At 41.8% G+C, this 27,278-nt stretch overlaps 1 protein-coding gene across 5 annotated transcripts in view; it reads right to left on the minus strand.

The window, feature by feature from the left end:
• Nucleotides 1-14,864: 14,864 nt before the first annotated feature.
• The window catches only part of SHANK2 (SH3 and multiple ankyrin repeat domains 2), a 320,878-nt gene continuing 308,464 nt past the window's right edge, over nt 14,865-27,278 (minus strand). For all 5 annotated transcript variants that reach the window (XM_075755401.1, XM_075755400.1, XM_075755404.1 and 2 more), the window contains one exon: nt 14,865-19,063. In XM_075755401.1, the coding sequence (XP_075611516.1) occupies nt 18,490-19,063 (574 nt within the window). In that variant the 3' untranslated portion in view covers nt 14,865-18,489. The remainder of the gene's footprint in view (nt 19,064-27,278) is intronic.

Here is a 27,278-nt window from a genome sequence, read left to right on the forward strand (position 1 = left end):
TATGTGCCTGTTACTTCTGCTAAAAATACCAGTGAGCTGTGGTTTTTTGGTGGGAAGAGTTGTGGCTCCTGGCTTTTGGGAATACCGATGGCTGCAGGACACTGAGCACTCTTGAAAACACAGCCATCAGTTATGGTCAAATATGCTTTTACATCACTCTAAAGCTGTTCTGCTCTTGTTTGTGACAGACCCTTAGTTCAGGTGCTTCCCAAAGCTTTGCTCCTGTCTAAGCAAGTCCATATCTTATAGTTTCTGATCCTGAACTTTTGCAAGAATCTGATACTTGATGAGGCATTGCTGGAAATGCTAAGAAAGAAAATCATAACATCGTTTTTCTAATTATTCTTTAATGCTACTATATTAACAGGAAATCCAAAGCTTCAGAGCTCACTGCCACAAGTCCTAAAACGGTGAGTGAGCACTGTTGTGTTAGCAGGTAAGTAAAACCACACGACTGGAGAAGAAAACGTGCACCTACAGGTAGGCTTTCTGCACTAGAGGGGTGGAGGGTGGGGTTATTAAAGCTTTGAGGGGGCTGGTGTGGGCATTGAGGGGGCTCCACCATGGCAGGATGGGGCTGGAGCGTGGGCAGGGAGGACGGTGCAGTGCGAAGGGTGGCTGCTGTGCCAGGGCTTTTTGATGGTGTTTGGGGTGAAGGTTTGGGGCTGGGGGGGGGGGCTGCTGCTGCAAGGAAAATGAGCCCTGAGGAGGTTGCCCTGACTCCCTGCCTGGCAAGAGGAGAGCTAGGGAGGGAGAGAGGAAACAGCACTGTGCGTGACCTCATGGGTAACCTCCATACACAGCATCGTGGGGAAAACACCGCCGTCCTGTGTCCATCTCCTGTGTCCGAGTAAGATGGGGAGGGCTTGAGTTACTGGAAGAACAAATTAGGTGACACTATCAGCAGTGTTACAGGTATTAAGGCTGGGGAGGTTATTCATGGATTGTCTCACCTAATGGAGAAAGTTTCATCTCTGATTTGAACTACCAATCTCACTCTCACAGTGTGGCAGGATGTTCTATACTAGATTGATTTAATATCTTGTCAAGTATATTTAGGTAACGGTGTTATGACTGGTACTATTGCTACTATGAGATTAGATGTATTCAAATCTTGAAGTTTTAAGATCACTCTTATTCATCAGCAGTAATTGCTCAAGTTATCTGAAATACTTGCTGCTGGAAAAAAAAAAAAAAAACACACCAAACTATCTGCATTTACCATCAGGACTGGCTCAGCCCTCCGCGTGGGTAACTAATGCGAGCAAGCCCATTAATTTCTGTTAATGGATGTCTTACTGATTCACTTGGGGTGAGCCATTTACTTTCCTGGCACCCTGAATTGATCATGTTGCTTCTTAATGCAATCCTGTTGTCGCTCCGAAGCGTGCTGGGGCTTCAGCTGACAGAAGGCAGCAGCACCACCGATTTTATTCACTGTCTAATCAATTGATGATTTTACACTTATGAGTATCATTCTTCCAAATTAATTATAATTAAGCACATAGTAAGAACCCTCAAAGCATTTTTATATAAATATTTTCTAGTATTTTCTAATATTGTTTGCCTATTTCTGTAATAATTGCTAGCTACAACACGAGAAGGACAGTTTGAAAAGATACCCTGGACTGTCCCGCGTTGGTGTGACAGAAGCTGCAGCTGCATTAAATCCCCCGTGGCAGGGCAGTAGTGGCTGTTGATGGAGTAGATGGAAAGTTTCATGTCGTACAAACTGACAGTATTTCCCTGTGTGCGTGTATGAGTCCCACGTTGTGCCTGAGCATCTTCTCACATTAACTGTAGGTAGCTAATTGCCTTTGTACTCACTGAATAAATTGTCTCAGGTTGCTCTGCCTTTCCTGCCAGTTTGGCAGCAACTTTGCTTTCATGGAAGAAGAGCTCTTGGCTAACATGACATCACCATGCAGCATCTCTGACGATGATGGAATTACCCTACCCATCAAGCAGGTCATGTAGAGGCTGGCTGAATAATGAGAGCGCTGGAGAGCCCCTCTGCAGCGTGCAGGGTTAGCATCTCAAAGGCAATTTCAGAGCCTGGCAGAGCTTTACCAATGCATTTCTTGGGTGCATTTTATCAAACCTCTCCTTAAGCTGCTGCTTTATTTTTAGTCTGCACAGATGGCAGGCTTAAGAGGATGGTGAAGAATGCACCTTCATCCAATTTATTTTATATAAAACCTTGAAGCTGTGGAGTGTTTTGCTAGGTTTTCATATGCAATGGGCCACCACCAACTTGTTAATTTTGACTAGATTTCCAATTGCAAGAATCAACCTACTTTTTTTTTTGCTTGTAACCAAGGAAGGTGAGGAGGAGGCAGGGGAAATTATAAAATGAAGCACAGGGAAGTTCCTCTGAAGAGGTGGTTTGGCTTAGATAAAATGTGTACCAGCAAAATTTCATATCTGTGTGTCCTCTGGGTTTTTCCTCAACCTGGAAGGTCAACCATCACAATCGTCTCAGCATATTAAGTCCCTTTTCTGTCAAGTAGAGCAAATAGTAGTTACCAAGGATGCTTATCTGAAGCACCTACTTTTAGATGAGTGTTTTTGCAAATGCAGACTTAGAGCCACCTATGTTTTCCTGCAAGACTTCAGCCTATAAGGAGCTTTCAAAGTGCAACCCACAGATGGTTAATGCCCAGCCAGCAAGTCAGTTCCTTGTGGTATGAAGTTCAAGAACTTCTGCCATCTCATGTAGTTAACGTTCACCTTGCTGCAGGCTTTCTATACTACACAGGGACGGGGAGCCTTCAAGATTCAGGCTGCAATAATGTAGGCATGTTATTGCATGCTTGTCCATATCTAATTATTGACAGGATGCTAAAGACATGGTGCTTAATTTTTTACTAAATATGAAGAAGCTTCCTCATTCTCCTCGCGTTGAGCACACCACTTCTACCGTGATTTACAGACATTGCTATAAAGTTAGATGGCGAGAGGGAAATTGATATATTAGTCCATGGAAAGAGGAAAAGAACAAAAAAATCGATCTCAACTGTGCAATGCTAAGCATACAGAGTACTGCCTTGGATGGCTTCCAAAAAGAAAATTTGAATTGATTAAAATAGCTTTCCTTGACACATTTGTCCCAGAATCTGGAAAGCTCTGACAGAAAAGGGGCGATGCATCTTCGGCTGCCTAGAAAGTGCCTTGCAGGCAGCAAGGGAACCTTAAAGAGGTGCGTGGTGGCCTAGTACAGCTTGCCAAAGCCAGAGTTTAATGGCCATTTGGAGGCCAGGAAAAATAACAGTAACTGTTAAATTAATTTAAGCAGCCAAAAAAAATAATCTCGCCATTTCAGCTGTTTCCATTAGCTGAGCCCACTGAAAATGAGCAGTGGGGGCTCTGCCCGCAGGGAGCGGGAGCTGACGATCCCGTCTTGCCTTGGATGGCTGCTGTGTGAACAGCCAGCCTGATCTATACACTTACTAACAAGAGAGAGACGGTGGCACTTCAGAGTTCAAAATACCAGCTTGGTAGCCTTCAGATGAGGCACGGTGCCCATCTGGTCCATACAGGCTCCGTAAGGCAGACAATCACACAGCTGAACCGTTAGATGCCTTCACCTCTTTTGTTTCCGCAAGAGAAGGAGGATGGCCAAATCTCAGTCAGAGCCAAAGGGTGGCTTTTGGTGTCCTTGTCCTCCTCCAACCTCGTGCTTTCTGCTCAGCTCAAAGCCCAGGGGCTGGCTACACCCCTTTTGGCCAACTATAAACTTCCAGCAAGAATTCCCACCATGAAAACAAAGATGACCCTCAGAATCAGGCTCACACGACTTCCCGGGTCAGTGTGTTCAGTGTTGAACTCCAGACTTTGGGTTCTAGATGTTTGAGGCAATGCAGCATACAGCAAAAATACAAGATGTCAGAGATACTGAAAATTAAAAGCTAAACAAGGCTCATGAATTTTCTAGACTGCAAGCTCCACTGCAGGAGAAGGAGACCTAAATGAAGACTAAATTTCAGGCTACCACCAAGCCAGGACCTGGGGCACTGCTGAGAATCTTATTTACTTGGTTTTCTTTTAAAAGGTTTGTAAGACCTATGCCTACAAAAGCTTTAGAGAAATTATGCAATTTGCTTTCTTGCTCATTGTGGCAACGAGGCCAAAGAGACTAAATATTACCTTTGGTCAGAGTAGTTGTGAAAATGTCAAGTTAAAAGCTTTATAGTTTATATGAATAGTAATTTCCCTCACTGTTTTGAGCCTAGTAAAGCTATCATTGCATAATTATTAAAACTTTTTAACTGGATAAAGAAATATTTTGCTTCAATAGCACCAGTGATTCAAGACCAGGCCAGGACGCAGTCAGGCATCGGAGCTCACACTGGAGGCACCAAGGCAGGAGCAAGTACGATGCCAGCATCCACCCCGTGCCCTCATCATCCCTCTGTGCCGAAAAATTTTACAAAGTTACATCCTTTAGTGAATTAATGCTCAAAATCTTAAGCTCACAGGATGATACTAGCCTAAAAGGAGTCCATGGTGATTTTATAGCCCTATGGAGTAATTGATTAGTGTTCAAGTTCAGCGTGGATTACTGCATGAACAAATTACTCCACAGCTGCTGGCTCATTCAGTGGCATCGGAGCTACTGTGCTGTGAAGAGCAGGATGGTGCTGTCCTTCCCCTTCAAATTTCATAACTTGGGGCAATGCTTCCTTATTTTATGAGAGTACAGGCAGCATTTGCTACACTCACAGAACGGTTTCTTGTGTTAACAGCCTTCAGATGGTCAAACTTGGAAAACATAGATCATGGACCACGCATAAAACTTTGCTCAAAAGCAATTTTGTGTGCCTTAGGGTAAACTTGTCACACTGAGGCTTATCTTTTTGGTGTAGGTGCTGCCTGCTCCCATGTGCCTGATGTCCTCCGATGTCACATTTCTGCCAGTGAGGTTGTGTGTGGCACCACCCTGCTCTTTGGTTGCCTCCCCCATTTCCCCAGCATGACATCACCTCGTCTGGCTGCCGCTGCGGGTGCTACGCCTGCCCCTGCGTAAGCACGTGCCGTAACCACAAGCCGTGCCCGGACAGTTAGGCCGGCCCTCCTCGGCTGTCAGGGAGTCGCCAGCTCAGCTCCTGGCATTGCTGCTGCAGCCAGGCACTTCACTCAAAGGGCAGCATTCACTAACTTGTCTGACCCGTTTCCTTCTTCACGCAGCTGGGCTTTCTCCAGATGCTCAGTTGCATCTGCTCACATGGGGCATTTTTGTATTGAAAATGCTCCCGGTAAATGCAGATGTTGTTACAGCTGTTTGGGTGACTGCTTTAAACTGCATTTCTTCTGCCACTTGTCCTCCCAGTTTTCACGCTGTGATGTGAAGAAAGCTCCAGTGCATAAATGCAGTCCTCATGCTGGTTTCCTCTTGCGGTATCTGATAGTTTCGCATCTATCTCCTACTTTTGGTGAAGTGAAGGGGAGCCATGGTGAGAGTGGTTTAACACTTGAGCTTTGTTTGCCCAGCACACGCTGTCCAGAGCATTGCCATCCTTCCCGTGAACTCCTGGCTGTGGCTGCACTGTGGTGTCCTTCCTTGGCAAGATAAGACCACGATGCAAGTATGATTTTGACCAACAGTGCTGGCAGCTAGCAGGGGGCTAGTTCCAAATCCCTGGGTAGCACTGTAACACCTAGAGATGTCCTTATTTTAGGATGGGTGGGCCATTGCCAGCTAATCTCACTGCAGGAGAAAAGTCAGGCGAGCCAATTCCACCTGCGACTGTTCAAATAGATTTTTTCATAAGCACTTTCAGCCAATCTTGTAGTCAATATCTCTGTTAGAGAATGTTTTGGATCATATTTAGATCTACAAGTATTTGCCGTAAGTAAAAGCGATGTCATGTTGATTTTCTAAGGAAGGTCCACAGCATTTTTTCTGGAGTAAAGCCTACAGTGCACATGCCTAGCACTAGCAATTAGTGACCTTTCTTTGAAAGCAAAGCATAGGACAGACTAAACTTCAGGTAGGTCAGCAGAAGTACAAAGACATTCTTAAAATCACATTAGGTTTTTTGTTGAATCTCAGACAGGAATCGCCGTTTGCTGAAGCTTTGGGAAAAAGGGAGCTGCTAAGTGCCAGGGCCAGAGCCAAGGAGCAGCTCTTCACTTCATGGGTGGGTTCATCCTCTCAACAACCATCACCAGAGCTCTCACATTTCACAGTAGAAACCAAGAAGAGCCAAGTTACCCTGTCTTACTAACCAAAGGTAAGCACTTTTATATGCAAGATCAGCCCGTGTTCCCTTTCCTGCCATACTGACAAACAGCAGGAGAGTAGTTGTGTCCCCAGGTGTCATTTCTCAGGTCTGTTGGCCATCTTCTCCTTAAGCGTGCCATTCCACGCCCTGGCTCACCCGCTTACTAGTTTTCTTCAGCAATGTATGTTCATTTAACCCACATGGTCCTAGATTATTATGTACCCATTTACATTTGTATTACTTCTAACATGATTATTAACATTGCCATTAGCCAAACACGCGAGTCCATCTGTGTCAAACAGCCCTGGACATTGGCCTGCACACATCCCAGCCTAATAATCATTAGTAGCTTTATGCTTGAGTTCAAGATTATTATTCCCAGGCACAGAGAGTGCTGTTACTGTGGTAAGATATAAACTACTGCATGTATCATCTTACCCTGAATTCATCTATTTATGCCAGCTAGAAGAGATCCTCATTAACTAAGTCTTAGGGCTCTGCCTCCCTTGTGTTTGCCCAACAGTGCAAGAGACCTTGATGTAGTCAACAAAGCACTGATAAAAATAAAGGCAATCAAAATCTTTCTTAATGTAGCAATATAAGAACTCGAATACAGCCTTTCTTTACTAAATATTGGGCTTTATTTTCATTGCAATCTAGAAACAAATTCTCCAGTGAGCTTGTTCTACCCGAGTCCACTGCTTTTAAAATTGCATTACTGCTAGTTTGCACTTGAATAACCTTTTCCTTCTACAAACTTTAGATGTTAGCTTTGGCCTTTGGCTTCTCCAACTGAAAACTACAATGTAAGAGCATTTGAACTTGGATCTGTTTGAAGTTGTATGTATCCATATTATAAAGAAAATGCTATTTATATTGAAGGACTCTCTAAACATATTAGAAACAGTTGATTAAATCCTGCCCTTTATTAGCCCTGTTGCACAGACATTGTTATCCTAACATTTGTCTCTGAATTTAATAGTTAGGTGTATACGACCGTACAAATATCCAACCCTTACTAAATTAAGATAACCAAAATATAGGTTGGAGCAGTACCTACTAGCCTAGGTAGTAATTAAAAAAGACAAATCATAATTGAAATTAGGATTTCAGTAATGCGCACTGATGAAAAAAGCAGCAGCAGGGGTTTACACCTAACAGAGCTTGGCTACAGCTCCTTGACCCATCACTCTACACAACATCTACTACGCGTGTAGCATTTCTCTCCCCACAGCTGCCATCCTTTTCTCCTGCTCCTCAGTGCCGTTCCCCTGTTTCCTCTGTACACGTTGGGCAGAAAGGCGGGAGGAGGGACTGTGTGCTCAGGCTTTAGCTCTGTAGCTGTGGTGTAACTTACTCAGGGCGTACACAGCCAGGTTAGCTCGGCTCAGGAGAGCTCTCTAGTCACTTATATGCATTATTACAATTAGCTAATAATGCATGGAGCTGCATGGGGTTGTGGGTTTTTATTTAATAAATCAGATAATCTGCTGGTAATACCATTCTACTGCATCTTACCACCTAGAATACATATGCTTTTTCTAAATATAAAATCGTTTTTATCTGTGTCCAGAAGAATTCACTTAGGCAGATGAAATATTTATTTTTTTAAAAATTTTGTTGGGAAGCAATCATGGAAAAATATTTAATGTGAAGTAGAAAGCACTAGAAAAAATAAGGAATATCACCTATCCAGGAAGAACAAGAGATCAGTCAGGAAACTGCCCTGAGTAAAAATAGCAATAGCTGACCAGGTAGTGACAGGATGGTTTTCCTTTTTTAAGTGTTTCCACTTTTCATTAATGTAAGCAACTGTCAGCCACCTGCCTACAGCTTTGCTCGCCCCTGTAAATGCTGTCCGAGGTGACACGTGCATTCCAGTGCTTCCAAAAACGGTACTCAGATCTCCAGATAGTCTTGATGCACCATCACTCTTAACCCACTGAAGGGAAATGTCACCAAACAAGCCAGCACTTGCCTCATCTCAGTCGTGTGGTGTCCTGCCAGCCTTCCCAACCCAAATTACCCAGCACAGCTTCTCTGAGCAGCACCAGGACTACTGACAGGGCTGGTTTTTCTCTTTGCTTTGCATAAGGCGGTGTTACAACCCCAACCGTTCAATAGTTCTTGGACTTAAAACCCAAATAAACCAGAATGAGTTGGGTTTATTTCTGTGGGAGGTTTTCTTTGAGCCACCATTTATAGTTCACAGATAAAACTTACTCATAATAAACCCAAGAGTCTCAAATAATTAGATTAAACCCGTGCTTTCTAAGTGAGCAAAGATAATGAAATATTGTCACTATCCAGCTGGATAGCAACACTGATATCCTTATTAATAGGTTACTCTGTCACCCTTTAGGGGACAGTGAGTCATCCACAATCACATCTTGGTTTCTGAACATTGGTTTTGCCTTTCAAATCTCTGAAACCAGTCCCTCATGGGATTTGTTACTGTAGCTAGCTAGACAGGATTTTTCTTATCTGATAGAACATCCTCTGGTTAGAAAGTTTCCTTCATATGTAATTTAATGGTAGGAAAAAATAAGAAAATCAATATAATTTGCTAAAAATTAAGCTTTTAAGCTTTATAGAAAATGCTTTCTGCTATCCTTGCATACAGGCTAAACTAAAAACCCAACCCCAGTATTTGCCCTGCCAATTTCTATTCTAAGCTGAAGGAGGATGACATGATCTAGCACCAAACAGTTTGGAGAAGGAGGAGAAGAAGAAAAACAAAAGTATTCAAGTAAAATAAGCTGAAATTAAAAATCCTTACCTTTAAACAGTGCAAGGAAAGGCTGAGCCTTCCAGCCCCAGAGCTCTGACCCCCCCTCTTCCTGAGGGAGAAGTGAGAACCATCCTACCTCCTGGTCCTTCTCTTTTATAAGCCCCATAGCTAAACCACATGACCAGGCAATAAACAGTCAATAACCAGGGGAGGAGGCTGGGATGCCTCTCAATGGTGGTCAGGTGCCTTTGGTTGTCATGAATTATGTTCTCGGTAAAGGTGGTGGAGGATCAGGCTCATGGTGGATCAGACCTCACCTGATGCCTGGTGATGTCCATCACTTTGAATTTCAGTAACTTCCACCTAAGACGAAATTTGTCTCCAGAAGAGACTGGCTTGCTCAGGTGCATTAACATAATAAAGGAGCGCGGTGCATCAAGGTGCCGTGTCTATGTGGGTGCAACTGCGCCGATGCACCCCAATGCTTGGGCGCAGGCTCCTGGGGGTCCCCTTACCTTGGTGAGGGGGTTAGTGCACCCTTAGTCTGTCCTGATGATGTGAGGCCACCCTGTTACAGAGGGACGTGTGAGAATGGAGTCGTGTCCACAGAGCCATCTAGCAAAATCCGTCAAGAATAACTTGAATTTGTTTCTCTTTAAGTCAAGTCAGGTCATACAGAACCTGGTGTTTGCTTTCCTGGCTTTTATTTTTTTACAGAGATCTATGATATGATGTCAGCTGTGATGTGATACACATAAAAACTCTCAGAACAGGGTGTGAATGATGTCAACACCAACCCAATGGTCTTCAGGTGTTTTATTTATTTCTTTAAAAAAAAAAAACAAAACAACAAACCGAAAAAAACCCATGAAAACAAAACCTGAAGGTGAGGAATAACTGGTACTGCAATTACCAACAGCAACATCAGGGCTAGATGCTTAGTCCCCAAGTTGCATAATCTTGACTTTAATCCCTAATGAGTTGCAGCTCAAACACCTAATTTTATGCTAATAAGCGGATGCGCTACGTTGTTTGAGAGGTGGCGCCTAGGCTGCAGCCTTGCATTAGTCTGAGTTAGTCTAGCCTAGCGTTAGGTTTTTCATCTCTTAGATGCGTATCTTAGGCTTTGTTTCTCTGCTCCAGTGCTTCAGCTAGTGCTTCGGTATTAATCTAATTATTATTTTTTTTAATGTAAAGTATAGAATCACCTTCTGTAGCAGGTGGAGCGATCTATGACAGCTGGGCTTCCAGTTGCAGGTCCCCCGTGTCCCACCCCGCTCTCCAAGGGATGAGACTCGTCCTGTGAGCCCTTGCAGCCTCCCCTGTGCCACGCTGGGCCAAACGAGTTGAAATCCTACAAAATAAGGGCTTCACGTGGAAGGTGCCACCCCTCATCGCGCAGAATGCCTGAGTCCGGAGTGAAACACTGGTTTGGAGCCTCCATCCACCTTCCCAACTAAGGGGGCTTGTCCCGGGGTTGGCCGGGCTCCCACCAGCCTCTTTTTCCCATCCCAGCCCGTGGCTTCGGCAGAACAGTTTGCAAGAAGGTGCCCCGGGGTAAACTGCACGTCGTGAGAAATAAACACGGGACTTCTCCTAAATTTATCAGCTTTCAGTGCCTGGGGTCATCAACTCCCATGCTAGTCCTTGTAGGAGTCTGCACCGCAGCCCCGCTCTTCTCACAGTGAGGACTTTCTCCCAGTTTCCAGTCTGAATTTGTTCATCGCCAATTGGTAACATGTTCTTCTAGCACCGCCGTTCCTTTCAGTTAAAATCCCTTTCCTGGCTGTTCACCCACTCATGTGAGTGGGAAAAGCAGACATCTCATTTCAGCCTTCTCTTTGCTTGGTTAAATAGACCGAGTCATTTTAAAACCTGCTGTAAGCCCCCACTCGCAGTTATCTCGCCAGCAGCTGGTTCCCACATCTATCCCGATTGTACCCGTTGCAGATGAGCTCCTGTGAACGCCCTTCAGCCCACTCATATGAATAGGTCCTTATTTCTTCTTGGAAAAAAAAAAAATGCCTTTTTTCATGGCTCTATATTGTGCGTGTCTTTATCAAGACAAAGTTTTCTCTTCCATTCTGTCACCTCCAACAGATTAGTCCCATGGATTCATGGCGAGATTTTATCCCCCCCCCCCCCCGCTCGGTGCATTTTGTACAAACAAATTTTCCCTGTTTCCATTGCTCTGGTCTTTCAAGTGTATAATAAGCTATATTGATCTTCCTTGCAAATAAACCAGCCTTGTCATCAGCACAAAGAGTTAATACGGTATCAGGTCTCAAATTAGTGACTATTCCCTAACAGTACTGAGGCGATCTGAGAACACCCGTTTGAGTGAGGACATGTGCAAATGGCAGATTAAAAGGCAAGGTGTGTAAATGATCTGCTTTGCATACATATAGCATGTGAAGAATTTGGCTCTGAAAAGAAATTTCTTTTCTAAAAATTGCAAAGTATCTTCCGGACGTCGCCTACCCTTGTTTCAGCTCTTCTCTGTACTGCAGGAAATTAGCATTGTTAAAGATTTCAAATAACCTCAGGTGAGATGTACAGCATGTCATCGTTACTGGGTCCCTAGAAATCTTACAGGTGAATTAAATAAACCGACAGAATGTTGCACGTGTAAAAAAAAAAAACATTTGCTGCTTTGTAAAGAAAGAAAGTTGCTGAGACAGAGCAAAAGGAGAATAGGGGACACAGCATGGCTTGAAGTAAAAAATAAAATTCTAATTGCATTATTTTGTGCACAATTGGACAATGAGCTTCAATTTGATGATGTTCAGATATAAAAGAAGTTATTTTTGTTCATTTTTTCAACACTGCGCGTGGACTCAAAAGTAAATGACACTTCAAGTAGTGTTTCAGCCACCTTTCCCTCTGTTCTCTAATGAGAGGTTTAGAGCTCTCACCTTGACTCCACCACTGCACATCTTAAAAGGTCTGGTATCAGCTTCAAACAAGACCTCAAGGTGCACCAGCAAGGTCAAAACCCAAGTAAGAAATGAATGACATGGGCACAAGGGTTCCTCACTAACTGTTTTCTAGGGGGCTGGTTCGGTGAGGAGTAAGTACCAGGCTTGGCAGGTCTCAAAAATTCCTGATGGACAACAGAGCGCCCGTGTAGGGAGCTGTGAATCCTTTACGTCATGGTAACGAGGCAAGGCTTCCCTCGGGATTTGCTTTGAAGAAGACCAGCCTTAAGGAACATGACTCAAAGGTGTCAGACGGCTGTGCAGCTGAGAGGTGACCTCCTCTCCCCCAGACCTCAGTTTCAGCTATTCCAAGGCTTTTTTGTTTTGTTTTCTGAAGTTACAAGAAATTGCTTTAAATTGCTTTTAAGTATGTAAGGAAGCTAGGAGATTAGAGACAATTAGATAATGCAAAAATATCAGTGGAAAATAACCCATTAAAACATGAATTACATTTTGAGATTTCTGTATATTGTATTCTCTTCAGATTTTTCAAAGCAAAAAGGTACACTGTGACATTTATTCCAATACATTTTTAAGCACATGCAACACTGGTGTCCTAGGTGTACATTGATTTCTAATGCTGTCCGAAAACCTTTACATTAAAAGCATACAAGAACTCACACACGCGTGCACGTATTCCTTCTAGCCTTAGTCCTGAGGAAAAAAAACTTACATTTTACTTGAGAAACCAGACTTCAGTTCTGCAAGTACATCTGGGAAATAACCCACGGAGCTATGCCAAACTCATTCCTAACCTAAATACCTTGCACTCTTTTGCAGTCCGGATCTGAAATATCTGCTGTTCATCAGATTGCAATGTTTGAAATTGTTCAAAACAGTCCAAGATTTGCAGCACTGGAGACAAAAAAAACCTGTATTCTCATTAAAAAACATGCTTGATGCAGATGAAGGATCATATGGAGATGCTAACATTCAGAACATGAAATTGGTAAAACGTAACCACATACAAACTAGAAAACACGTTACAGTTCTTTAAAGGTTTCTCATTCAGTGTATAATTCCTGTAATTATACGGTCAGCCTTTTTTTTTTTTTCTCTGACTTAAATATTCAGGCCAACTTACACTAATAAAAAAATTTGCTAAAATGACTTCTTGTAGAAAGAATGACAACCGTTTAAAATAAATACATATTTTAAAAGATCTTATATTGCTCTGAGACTACGTCCATCAAATTCCACTAGATGTCAGCATTATAGAACCAGCTTGTTTCAGACTCGAAAGCCTGAGCCCGCTCGGTTTGTTTAGTGTCATTACCTTGTCTGCGAAATACAGTACATGTCACCTACACGACTCACCAAGCAAGTGGCTATGGTAGTAAACCCAAAATAACAGTCTCGGTTCATTTTTCTCCCCCTGCTCCCCCATTTACTTGATTCGAGTAGAGGACTTAATCAGCCTCATAATGCTGAAAATGTTTCGAAATCAGATGGAAATCATTTCAGTTTTTCCAAACTTTTTTTTTTTTTTCCCCCTAACGCAGCGACATGGACTTCTCACTTCAAAACCCAGCGCTACAAGCTCTTTTTTGTCAGCTACCATCATACCTTGAAGATAAAGCTCTTTACATTAAATACAGTGTAGTTGATCCAGGTTGAAAATTATAAGGCACGTACATTATTTTTTTAAACCACGTGTTCGGAAGAATTGTTACAATCGTGCTATTCTGGATGGCCCGTCATAGCTATTGGGTTGTTTGGTGGGTTTTTTGTGGTTTGGTTTTTTTTTTTTTTTTTATGGTTTCGGCCGAAAGGAATGAAGGACTACTAAATGCAGAAAGATACAGAAAAATACAGAAAAACCAAGAACGGAACAAAACATAACACATTGGTACAATGTGTGCTACAACAGCAATGATCAAATCTTCTCATTTCTTTACGACCAACAAAGTATTGATAATTGCAAAGCATTCTTTGTTTTGCACTGAAAATACCTGACTTTATTTAGATACACAGATGTTTCTCACTGGATTGCCACAATACCTGAAATAATAAAAAAAGGCGTTTTTTTTTTTTTTTCTTGTATCTTTTTTAACAACACAAAGCTGCCAAGTAATTGTTGTTGGAAAAATATGAGAGAAATAATAGGTAACTACAGAAATGATGAACTAGAACAACATCTGAGAAGAGAATAATAGTTAAGGAACATATGAAACCAAATGGCAACAGTTCTAGGCATTTATTCCAATATCTTAGAAAATAAAAAATATTCTTCATTGCATCACCATTTAAAGATAGAAAGACAAATTTTTTGATTAAGCCAAAAGATGTGAATTGTTTCCTTTTTTTTTTTTTTTCTTCCTATTTTTAAGCCTTGTTTATTCACAGTACAAATATACCCAGCTGGTACTTTTTTTTTTTTTTTTTTAAAGTCACAAGATGCACAAAGTCTGATAAGGAACACTGGTTCCTTTTCTCCTCCGTAAAGCTGCTCTGCCCTACAAAAACTCCAGTCGCCCCCCAAACTTTTCAGTGCTTTATTAAATTGCAGACCAGATCCACAGTCGAGTCCCTTCTATGACCAGCAGTGGTAAGTGGAGAGCATGCATTCCCACACACACGCTCAGCCAAGAGAAAAGAAATGAAATAATTATTTGAAATCCGCCTTAAGGCAAATAGAGATGTATTTTTTTTTTCTACCTCTTGCTGAAAATTTTTTACTTCTTAAATTTCAAACATGAATCTGACATTCAGTAAATGAACTAATGTTCGGCATGAAGAATGCTTTAACCAAAAAGAAGAAATAAAAAGGAAATGTTTTTCCCGACAATTATTTTGCCTTAATTCTATCTACATTTTGTTAAAGCATTTTATGCGCTTTCAATAACATCAGATTGCAAGTTTTTTGGCAACTTTTTTTTTTTTTAATAAAAATTCAGACAGTGTTCTCTGTTTGCAATCAGAACCACAACCTTAGTGCAATATTATATTTATTTCTTACAGTAATTTTGGTTGCCATACAAGAGTATTAAGGATGGGGGAAAAGTGCAAGTTACAGGAGCTTGATTTTTTTTAATCAGTCGAAATAAGAGGAATTAAAGCACAAAAATTACAGCAACATAGATAACGTGAACACAAGTTGTTACACAAACTATAGCGAGAAACATATTAATATCTAGAAAAGAAAAGAAAAAATGTAATGGAAAAATTATCAATATTTGTGGCTCATACACATAATCATCGCCAGATCAACTGGGTAATGCTTTTTAAGAACTGAGGAAAAAAAAAAATCACTATTTTTATTAACTTAAGTACCACAAATAATTAACTTTTGTGATATGTAAATTCTGTAAATCAACAGTCACATCTAGTCATTTTATAATATATGAATTAAACTTAAAATGTTCTCAGACACCTAGGGAAAGGAGTCTGTGCAGTTATACACAATTTACATCTTGTAAGATTTTGGTATTGTATACACAAATATTACAGAAACTAGGCATGTAAATGCAATTTATTTAAATTACAGTATATAAACAAAAGTTGATCCTAAAACCCAGAATATCATAACGTAGTTCATAGATCTCTAACACCTTGTTTTTCACTATCATAGTAGCAGGAAATAAATGGGTCTTCTCTCCTCCCCCCAACATTTCCAGACTGACGAAAATACTCGGAGGCAACGTCGTTATCTGTTACTATTGCTTTCTGTAGCAAACTCATCACCCAGAGCTAGAGACCAATTCATCTTGGCGGAGGTGTATTTTAGTGGTGAAAGTAGGTCCTCTCAGGTCTCCTTACCTTCCCTTTTTAAGACACAATGTAAAAATAAACTATTTTGTTAGCTCTTTAATGCGTTAAACCTCTTCTCTACTAATTGTATCGTACCTATTCTTTCAGTACCTGAAAAGATACACGAGCAAGAAACACAGCTGGGTAGGAAAGGGATTACCGTCAAACTGGAATTTACCGTGTATGTCAGTACTTGTTCAACGTAAATTCAACAAGAAGGTTGTGATTAAAAAGCAGCTTAAAAGTCAACTTCTACATTTTCTTTTACTACCGTATTTTCTAATATATTTTCTGGCATGTATTATAGAGGTAATATCAACTGTACCCAAAGAAATAAAAAAAAAAAGAGCATGGCATTAGTGGTTTATTTACTGAATTCTGTCATATCACCAAATGGAAGACAATGATGGCTAAATTACCATTTTTACACTTCTTAAAGTATTTGATGGCCTCAAGTTGCCTGTATCGACTATCTGAATGAAACTGCCATTTTCTACACCATCTATGGAAAAATTCAGTACTCTTGAAAGTAAAATGCCTTAGTACTTGATTTTTATTACAAGGTTACTTGGAACTTTCAAATACAAATATAACGTAGTAACAGATGTTAAGTCAAAAGATTTGTTGTTCCGTAAAGGGGGCAGGAGGCTAAATAAGTTGCTTTTTATGAGTATCCAATGCATTGGTAACGATAACCACTTTTGAAGAAATATTTATCCTCCTTTGTAGAAGTTCTAGCAAAGATAGAAAATATAACACAGCTCTGCTGGTTCCGATGCATCCAAATGAGGTTGATTTTAAAAAGGTCAAGACTTTATCATTATTCCACAGAAATAGTAGTAAACCACAAAAGTTTTTTTTTTTTTTTGTTTTTTTGTTTTTAACTTTCTAGCACTGAAGTGGCACAAAGGCTGCCCAGTAGACCAGCCACTTATTTTCTTAAAATATTGTGCTTATAAACTATCTGTACAACTATTTAAACTTGCAGTAAAGAAAGATATTTAAAATGCTAAACTTTATGTACTCATACTAGGGCTGTTGCAGACCTAATTAGACACTTGTTTGTGAGCAAAAATAATCACAATAAAAAAATTAGAGATAGGCTGGACCATATCAAGGACCATATCAAGGAAAGAAAGTTCAGGTACCTTGCAAAATGTAAGAGAACCTGAAAGTATGGTAGGTAGGCAGTCTAGCCATCCACAAACAATTTACCCACCTCGAACATCTTGAATATTATGTTAATAAAGACCTACAAAACTCACAGATATTAAGAGGTGTTAATTACAAGGGGAGTTCAAACACGCAGAGAGAGACTTGTTAACTTTAAAAAAAAAAGGAAAAAAAGAAAAAAGAGTCAGATTAACCAAATCTGTGTGTTTCCCCCTGCTGACTGAAGTCTCCTGGAAAGCTCCTGAGCTGTATTACCCCACCGCCCAGTCCACGCTCGGCCACGGGCGCCTGGTTTCCACACGCACGCGCCTCTCCTGTGACCTCACCCGCAGCCCTGCAAAGAAACGGCCGGAGGCCGACGGGCAGCGTCCGGCTCCCCCTGAAGCGCTCAGCCTGCTGTCCTTGTCAAGAAGCCAACACCAGTTAACAGCGATAGAAACGAGGAACTGGATACCTACCCAATTCTCCCGGGCCCTGGAACACGTGCGTGCTGAGGCTCTAGATACCTCTTTCCATCTCGGCATTACCTTTTTACCTTTTTCTTTTTTTTTTTTTTTTTTTTTAAACGAGCTGAAACATTTCCATTTCTGCTAAGAGACTGAAATCCCCCTCTCACTTAAAACACTGGCAGCCTTCCCACTGACATTCATCTATCTTTTTATTCTTTCTGGCCCTGACGTTCAAAATAGCTAAGCACTTACCACTCACTGAATTAAACAGCATCTCTCAGGGTTCAGCATATTCAAGTATCTGACTGTGAAGTCCAAAAGATGCGTCTGTACGTAACCCCAAATTTTTACTGGCTTGTAGAGTTCATATTGCGACTTAGCAGTAGTTTAGCTGGTTGAAAACTGGGGGTCTCAGGTTCAAACTAGCTTCATTTAGTTGTACCTCTAAGTGTGCATTCCTCCTCGGTTTTTATGCAACGTCTGCATCGTCTTACAGGTCAAGTCAATGGAGCATGTATTGAACTTGTTCTGCCACCTTGGAAGAGTGCTAAGTATAACTGCAGAAATAAAGAAATACCAGGTAAAACAGAGCAAGGTTACCTTTGAACTAATTCCAGCAGAACAACCAGCTTCACTGCCAACAAATCAGAGCGCTAAACTAGTAAAAAAACCAGTATTACGAACTCCGGTACCTGTCTTAATATTGTGCCTCTGCTACTACCAAAAATGGGTTTGAATGGTAATGAAGCACTCTGTCCTCTTAAAATGAACTGAGGGTTGGGGAAGGAAGCCTGCTCGGAGACTGAATGGCAAGAAGAGAATATAGTGCTTTTCAATAAAAAAATGAAATGCTTGCAATTTTAAATTGAAAGAAAAGTGGTGTGTAATGGTTCCAGCAGAAGGGCAGTATCAAGAGATAGTATTTTTGAAGTTAACAATTTTCTCTCTCTCTCTCACATCTCCCCACAACTTTGAAATAAAATGGCCCCACTCGTGTAACATATTTAGATTTATGTTTGGGCATGTAGCATACAGTCTGCATTACCTGAGTACCAGGAATTAAACTGTTCCCCCCCTCCCCCCCAATTTTGCTGGCACTCGCAGACGGACAAGGCATTTGGGGTATTTCAGTACCAGCCCATCTCTAGTTATCAACAGAAGTTTGTGAGGCAAAATAGCTATTCTTATCTGTCCAGCAGCTGTTTCAAAGCTCTTTCTATGTTCATTCTGTGCCCAACTCTAGTCACTCCAAGGTCTATCAGATCTTCCTTTTGTAGATTTGGTAAATGAGTGCCATCTATTTCATTGTCCATAAATGTTTCTTTATGTTCACCTAAGTTTAGACTTTCCAACCAATCTGCCACATCTGGTTTAGTCCACAGGTGGACAGGCTTAGTTGTAAAAGGCTTATTTGAGATTGGCTGTTGTAGTATTGAGGGAGAAGGAGACCTGCTGCGCCCTGTGGTCAAGCCAAATAAGTCCCCAGAAGGGGGCTGGCTGGGTAGGCTAAATACATCGGACAAAGTTGGAGAAGGAGATGAAGCTGAAGCAGAAGCAGTCAGAGGAGCAGGCATGATGTCTTTATTAATCTCTGTTGGTGAAACCACAGGGCTTGGAGCATGTCTTGCTCCTGAGGTCCTACTGTCATAGTCTGGGGACCTGCTCTGCAGTGTGATCGGCTGGCTGGTTCCAGGTCGGACAGTAAAAGTGATTGTTGTACTTCGTGTACCTGAGACAGTACTCATGACTTCCGTGCTCCTGCAATTGCAAACAGACATGGAAAGTTAGATATATCAGCCACCAGCTGAAAGGTTGTCCATATCAACACGCGGTAAATATGGCTTTGGAATGCCTGAATATTTTCCATTTTTTAACGAGCCATAGCAGGTTAAAAGTACTAAGACGGTATCATTAAACCTTTCCCATAAAGCAATCATCAATGGTAAGCCATAGTTAAAAACAAAACCTTTGCTTGTGAGCAGTTCAGAAAACCACCTTCCAGAGCACATTCTTCCTTTTCCAGGCTACAGCAGATGAACTCGTGGCTAAATGAGAAACGCCAAGTGGCATAAGCACACGGGCACTTTGTGCTCCCTATGAAGTGCGGTCAGGAGTGGAGCTTCCCGTCGTTGTATGGAGGGGTGGGATCCTTCATTTCAGTTTTAACCTACCAGTTTTACACACTATTAGATAACATAACAGTAGTAGTTATGGGAAGTACCAGAAGCATCGGATTTTGGATCTTTGGGCATCTACTCAGTGAATTTCACGGCACATTTGTATTTGGGGGTGTGTTTGTATTCCCATTTGTTCACAGAACATGCTCCACAAGCTTCTCCTATTTCCTTTTCTGTTCAGCTGGCCTTTTTGTGCTTTAAAAATGAAACAGTCCTCCTAAGGTTCATCAGAGAACTGCCGTGTCCATTTCCTTTGATACAGAAATTACACTTTGGCAGTCAGACGATAAAACTTAAGGAGACAAAATGCGTGTTACTGTGCATGCCCAGAGGTGATGCAGTTGTGATCAAGTCACTGGCACTTATCTCTTGCCTAAAGGAAATTTCAGATTACAAACCAAGCAGGCACGAAACTTGCTCTGATGCCGAGGCTGACAGGGTGGGTGAAGGAGCAGACGAGTCTGCTTTTGTCTAGTGGCTATAGAACAAATTTAGAAGCAGAAGATCCAGGTTCAGGTCTGTTCGTACATAAAATGCTTAACCCCACAGCCCTTACTTCTCATGAGAAAACTCTGCCAGTCAGCGTGCACATTTCAGGATCTTCCACTGAACCCTTGGGTGCCTTAACCTGCAGAGTTTTTCACTTTTAAAATACCCTGCCGACAAGGAGAACCTTCAGACAACTAAGTTCAGGCACTTCCAGACCAAAGGAAAGATTTATTTATCCTTGAAGCGATGCCACAGACTCCAGAGGACGATCTGGAGGATGCCATAGTTAGATTTCTAACCCAGACCTTAAGCGAAGCCTCTGCATCTGAGCTCCAGACCGCCCCCAGGACTGACCCATCATGCCTGGGCAGAACTGACGATGACGTGGGTGCATGATGTCAGATACAAATGCTTCCATTAATAGTGCGGGCTCACCACTGTGCAGACAAGATCTTACGGAGCCAAAGGAAGAGTGTGGTTCTGGAGCCCTCATATTTAAAGTGCTGTTATGAAAGAAACTACGGTCTCTTCCTAAGTCACTGCTTAAGGATTTTGTATTAATTGCCACCAGATGAAGTACCAAAAATGATGCCCACAGCAGGGGTCAAACCCCACATCTGTTCTCTCTGAGGTATGTCCCTCACCACCAGATGCACTTTAAAAATGAGAGGCCCTCTCCTGCTCCTCTGCCCTAGGTAATCATGACAGCTTTGCTCCTTCCTGTGGAGTACCACGGCTGCTGGGGAGGAGGGTGTAGCATGTAGGGTTTTCCTGGCTCACTGGGTCTGCTCCCCGGTGCAATGTCATTGAGAACGCCCGTGGTAGGGAGTGATGACTTTGGTCACCCACATCCTGAGTAGAAGAATGGTTAAAATTTTAAATAAAAAGATGATGGTACCAGCACTTCCTCCTCTAACCCACTCCCCCTGTGAGGTACTCATCCGTTACCAAAATGAAGCTCACCTGAGGCAATGATAACAGGCTATTAATCCCTTCCTCTCATCTGAGCCTTACTGTAGTCCTGGTAGTACTGAACTGGAGACCTTCTTCAGTGTCTCCTTCGTTTGCCGCTGGCTGCGGTGAGCCCTGTTAGCTACATACCCCCTGCACCACATCTGGGGCTTTGGCACATAGTCAACAAATCATCAGGTAACCTACGGCACTGCTACACCAAGAGTCAGAGCACGCTCGTGTCACAGCCAGTCTCATTCAAATAAAAGTCCAATACCGTGTTATTAGAAAAGCACTAAGATTAACTTTTTGGAGACCGTACACGTTATTCACACGAGCAGTCCCACTGATTTCCCACAAATTGTTCCAGGTATTTCAGTGGGAACAGGGGGATCTTTTTGAGGGTTGAAAGATCGGCACTTCACTTAAAACACAGTAGGAACAATACTTTTAGCACTTATGTCTTTGTAATTCAACAAAGAAAGGAAACACTTGGCAAGGTTTTGAGTGTTTCTTGTGATTTGTTTGGAGCTTAATGGCTCTCATTGTCTTCCAGGACTGAAGCTAAGCATTCTTACAAATAAAAAGTCTATGGCAAGAGACTATTAAATTCTACTAACCAAGGGGAACAAGTTATTTCTCCCTACTTTAGCTTGGCATTAGGAGTCTCATACACTTTCATAAGGCATGATATAATTTTAAATCCACAAAAAATCTGCTTTGAAAAAGGTTGGGATAATGCTGTCCTAGTGATTGCGAGAAGAGCAGGATGAGTTTTGTGGAAATGTTTCCCTATCCCTTTACCTGCAATTACCCTTTTACTTAACTTTCCAGTCTTGCAAATACTAGATATTATGGCTTTGTATTCACATCCTTTGTGGCAATATCAAATGGATGATGAAAATCCATCTTCTCTTACGCTAGATGCTGACCCATCATTTCTGCCACTGGACTGACCACTCCAGGCTCGGTGTACACCTTCTGCTTTGTAACTCACTTTTGCTGCTGCTTCTCTGTATAGTTCAGAGACTCCTTGCCCATCCTTGTCAGGAAATCATTGTCACTGTTCCTTTAAAGAAGGTATATTAAGCCACTAAGACAAAACCCCCCAAAAGTAAACTGTGTGCTCTTATTTTAGGTATTCCTCAGATTAGTGTTACCGAACCTGCTCAGACCCACGGACAGTAATACTGGGTGAGCAAAGAAATTCTGGCACCGTTGTACTTTGCTTTCTGTCAGCCTCGATCAACATAATGGCTTTGCATGGCTACAAGCAATATTAAAAGACCTGTGGGCATCATGCTTTTTTCAAGCCATAGGTTCAGGACTACTGACTATTAAAATACAACTCTGGAACAACGATAAGAAAATTTTGTGGTTTAGCTGATTAATGAAGTTTCAATACCAGCTCAGTTTATAGCCACATCAGTACTCAAGCCGTTATAGATATTAATCCTTTCAGCAGAAAGCTCAGAGCACTTCGTTAACATTAACAGCCTTAGTGCGAGAGCAACACACCTTCTTCGAGAAAGCTGTTTGTTCTCCTGCACGCTTGGGCACGCGGACAAGTCTGTCCCCACTGCTGTAACAGTGGTCCTGTTTAGGACCAGTCTTAACCACAGCAACCTGAGGTCACTGCTGTCCGCGAAATTATTCGGCAACCTGCAAAACTGAGTTTGTGCTCGGTTCGCAGCCGCTGTGCTTCAGCCGGCTCTGCCATCAGTTCCGCAGCCTTCACAGCACAGGCACAGCTCTCGTGAAGGTCATGCAAGTCTGCCGAAGCCCACAGTTGCATTTCCAGGCTTCTAGTGTGAAGGCTTTTAATTCCAATTTTCATTTTCCCCCTTTCTTTTTCCCCTCTTTCCCCTGCCATATCAACTCCAGCATGTAATAGAGACTGCTGTACTGTAATTGTAATCCAAGGAAAAAAAATCACGCATATTTGTGTAACTCCTGTGCATGCTAAATTATAATGTATAACATCTACAATACAATCTGTGATGCAGATACAGCCTTGAAACCGTCAGCTGTCTTGCATTTTACGGTTGATTGGTATCCTGATCAATAAGGAGCAAGTGCATTCCAGCTGGAGAGCAGGCATGTTTGTGTTGTGTTGTGGGTTTTCCAGATTTTTAATAAGAGCAATTTCTTCTGCCTTATTTGATCATCTGTTACACTAAACATATTAAATCCATATTAAACCTGCCCAAACCCAAATTTCATTTTAAAAAGGTGAAAAGTCTGATAATTATTTTAAATAAAATTTGCTCTATTAGAATCAGCATATGGTAGTAATTTATAAACATTTGCTGCTGTGAGACTGCACTGATTGCAATGTCCGTTACGTTGCCTCATATGAAAATCACAGTCTATAATTCCTATCTCACAATGATGCAGCCTCCAAGTATAAAAGCCATCAACACAGCTTGTAGGCAAGAAGTTCTTTTAAATCTTGAATTAGATTTGCAGGATTCAAATTTACCGTTAACTGAATATCAGAGGCAAATCGGTGAAAGGTGGCACACCGCAACAGCTCCTAGGAGCCTCCCATGTAAAAACCAAAAATCCGTTACGCTCTCATGGGAGCTGTCTTATCCTGCAGCTTGCCAAAAGATTTGCTGTTTCTGACAAAGCTCTTGCATTGTGTCAGAGAAGAAAAAAATCTTAACAACCAAGAGAACCAATGAGTGAAATGAATCCCTACGCAGAGGTACTGCAAGAAATTAACTTTTTACAGATTTTTCTGGGAACACACATACCTAAAACTTTGCACCCTACTCTTATAATATTTTCACTTTATTTTTAGATTGTCAAAGGAAAATTGTATGGTAGAAAAGTAAGACGATAATTGTCTGTTTTGGGGGAAGATTAAGAACAAGGGCTGACGTGATGACTGGCAGGATACAGAGCTTCTCATCATAGTGTTATTTTAGTGAGAAGAATTGAGAAACGGTTAGTGTCTGCTGCAAGTAACGCTGTTCAGCTGGAGTGAAGAATAATCATTAAGGTCTGTGGGAATCTGGTCAAGAACAACAGTTTCCATGCGAATAGCATGAATGTCTGGAAAGTAGCAGCAAGGGGATGGTGCTGACGGGGGCAGAGGGCCAGGAGACCTCACCCTCTGTCCTTGGAGACCTGCAGGGAAAAAGGTCAAGGGAGGCTGGAAGGAGAGAGGGGGAAATCCCACAGCTTCCAAGGAGGAACACCTGACAGTGACAACTGCAGCAGAGCTTGATTATTTGAGGGCTGCTTTGTCTTTACTTTTAACCTCCCATAGATACGTAAAACTGCACTAATCATCCCGTCCCACCCCTCCACCTCCGCCCCAAAACACCTTCCAAAAATCCATTTGAATTGGGGCACATTTGAAAAACCATGCCCCTTATTTCAGTGCTCGGACGTAAGTTGAGGAATCTGGTTTTACGTGCTCATGTTATAAAAACATTTGCTGAATACTTGTCTGATGAAAGTGGCTTTTATTTCAGTTTGAGATGACATCCTATTTCTGGTTTTAGAATGGCTACCATTTCTGGATTAGGATGATCTAATCCACATCGCACTTTGTAACAAAGTCAACACGAAAAATCACTAAAATGCAGTAACAATGAGTGAGCATTAAAAAGAAGCAGAATGTACAACATATAGAATACTCTATGCTTTACAGTCGTCACTTACTTCATGGCACTTCAGCATGACCCTCTTCTGACAACAGCAGTCATGAGAGCAAATAAAAATGACAAAATGGAATGACTGAAACACTGCAAAAATTACTGACAAAGCAAGCAATCCTGTGAAATCGGCTGACAAACGCTTAACGAAATGAAATGAGTCTAATGGGACAGCAGTGAACTGAAAAATCAAGGCTTGAGAATTATTATCCCACAAGATATGTGTTTCATAATCTGCAAAATCCAGACACACTTTTACAATAAACCAAACGTAGGATCAGTCCCTATGCAGGGCTCACTTCTAAGTTCAGTTCTGCCTTACCTGTTTGCGGAACAAAAAATGGGAACTTTTCCAGACAGTCATAAAAAAACCTCAGAGATGGACAAAACCCCTGGCCATAGGCAGTTTCACTTTTAAAATCTGGTACGCCAACACAGTGCGGGTTATCTTTCCTAGAGAGCTCATCCTGCATGGGTAAGCATCCTCCATAACTCCCACGTTTATAAGGAGCATTTCCCACTACCAGGAGTGACGCCCAACCTGCCACAGAAGCCACAAGGACGTTGTGCAAAAGCAGCCGGAGACATATGAGCACCGTTTGAAAGAGAAATCGTTCCTCCCTATGGCAAAGCTACCGATCGCTTTGGTATGGTGATGGCAGAGAGCAGCAGCGGTTGCTGTTCATTATTCCTTATTAGTACCCTGGAGTCGTGGTGGAAGGATGCTGTTTTCACTGGGGGCTGGGTTTCTTCTTCGCAGCCACTCGGTCTATCCTGCGTTAATCACGCTGACATTATTCAGTCGATCTCGCAGGCTTTGCACTTGATCATTATGTTGCTAAGCGACTGCTGGGTTCACAGACACAGCGAGCACTCCTCCCTTAACCTGATAAAAACCCCTGCATTAGTCTGCTCCCCATTTCTTTTATCAGCTCCATGTAAAAGTCAGTAGCCTCTCAAGTGAATTTATAGCACCGCTATATTTATGGCATCATGGTTGATACTGCCGTGACACGGCCCATCCTCCTGATGGCAAAGCATCACCTGCCAAGCCGCGGGGCTCTCCCAGGCTGGGTTTTCCCATCTCTCTACCTGTGTATATCCAAATTCGGAAATGGGAATGGCGACCAGAGCACATCATCAGGGCTTTAGCGCTGCGTATTGGGGTCAGATGGAGCCCCGTACCCAAACACCCTCAACTTTTTCTGTAAGGAAGAATGGGCAAAAAATGGAGGAAGTGACGGTTGGATGTTGTGGCCCGACTACATGGATAGACCCGATAAAAAAACTCCATCACCGGGATTGATGTCCAAAATTTCTTAAATTTAAATTCTTAATATTTCTTTGATGGCCAAAATCGGGAGTGGGATTAACTCTGATCTAGAACCTTCTGAACAAACCTTTTAATCGTGCTTTTATTAGTGCAAAGTAAGCAAGCACATCCTTTCGCTTCTTCCTCTTTTTCCTTCCCCTACCAGTCTCCTTTTTCCTATCCCACGACTGGTCACTGCTGCTGAGAAGCAGATGGTTTCCAGTCAAATGTTTCCATGCTCTATTTAAAAATCTTGAAACGGTGTTTCCATAAGAACCACGGAAAACTATAAATACACCGTGTAAAATTATTGCTAAACCAACGTGCAGAGAAAAAAAAGTCCAAGGTCATTTTTTAATGTAATAATGGAGAGAGGAACGCTGCTCAGTACTGTAGAACAATCTCTTCCTAATTCTCATTTATCAAAAACATAGAAAGAAGGTATTTTTATGGGTTTCTGTGGCAAGCCGTTACCCAACTATCTACAATTTAATTCTGCTCTGTGCTACCCTAACAGGGCAATCGCCATGAGTGAACTACAATCGTATGTCTACCAGCTCTGCAAAAACAACTCCTAGTGATATTTAGGATTGCTGTCTGGGCTATAACTTCATATATGTCACAATGAGGAAATCTATATTTTTAATTTCATCAGGCTGCTAGTGCTGTGAACATAACCCAAGCGAGCCTGTGAACAGCGTTCCTATTTATAACGCTTCCCAATACTTCTCTTTGGCTGAAGGATATGAACAGGCGTACTCATTTTTTATCGCTTTTCCTTTAGCAGAGGTAACGAGTTGCTCTTTAATTTAGCAGAAACCCTGCTTTCCATGAGCTAAACTTCCTTGCTCCCTTTCTAATGCTGCCTCACAGAAAAGGGCTACAAGCTCGACAACTGGTTGTCCTAGGCTTTACAGTATTAAGAAAAAAATCAAGAAACTAAGAATTTTAGCTTTAAAATTTAAATATTAGCTTTAATACTTGGAATTTTGGCAAAGCGGTATTCCTGGGTCATAATATTTGACAACTTTCTAAAAAATTGTGTCAGTCGTGCAGTTGGGCTAGACAGGCTGTAATTTATTTAACTTTTTAAAAGATAAGGCAGGAGTAAAAGCAGTAAAAAAATTGCCTTTATCTGATAAGCATTTACCATGCATCCATCGCTTTTATGCAGGCACCTTTGAGAACAGAATGGAAATTGAAAGCAGACAGTGCAGGACAAAAACATACATAGCGCAACAAAAAGAAACCAGAGCATTTTCTCCGCTGTGATAAATTTTGCTATTAGCCTTTTGCTCCCTCTTCCACGCTCTTTATCAAGTTCAGAACTCAATCCTTTCTCATCCGCCCCTGGGAAAAGTTAAGCTCAGGAGAGG

The sequence above is a fragment of the Balearica regulorum genome, chromosome 5 (assembly GCF_011004875.1).
Source record: "Balearica regulorum gibbericeps isolate bBalReg1 chromosome 5, bBalReg1.pri, whole genome shotgun sequence".
Classification (NCBI taxonomy): Eukaryota; Metazoa; Chordata; class Aves; order Gruiformes; family Gruidae; genus Balearica; species Balearica regulorum.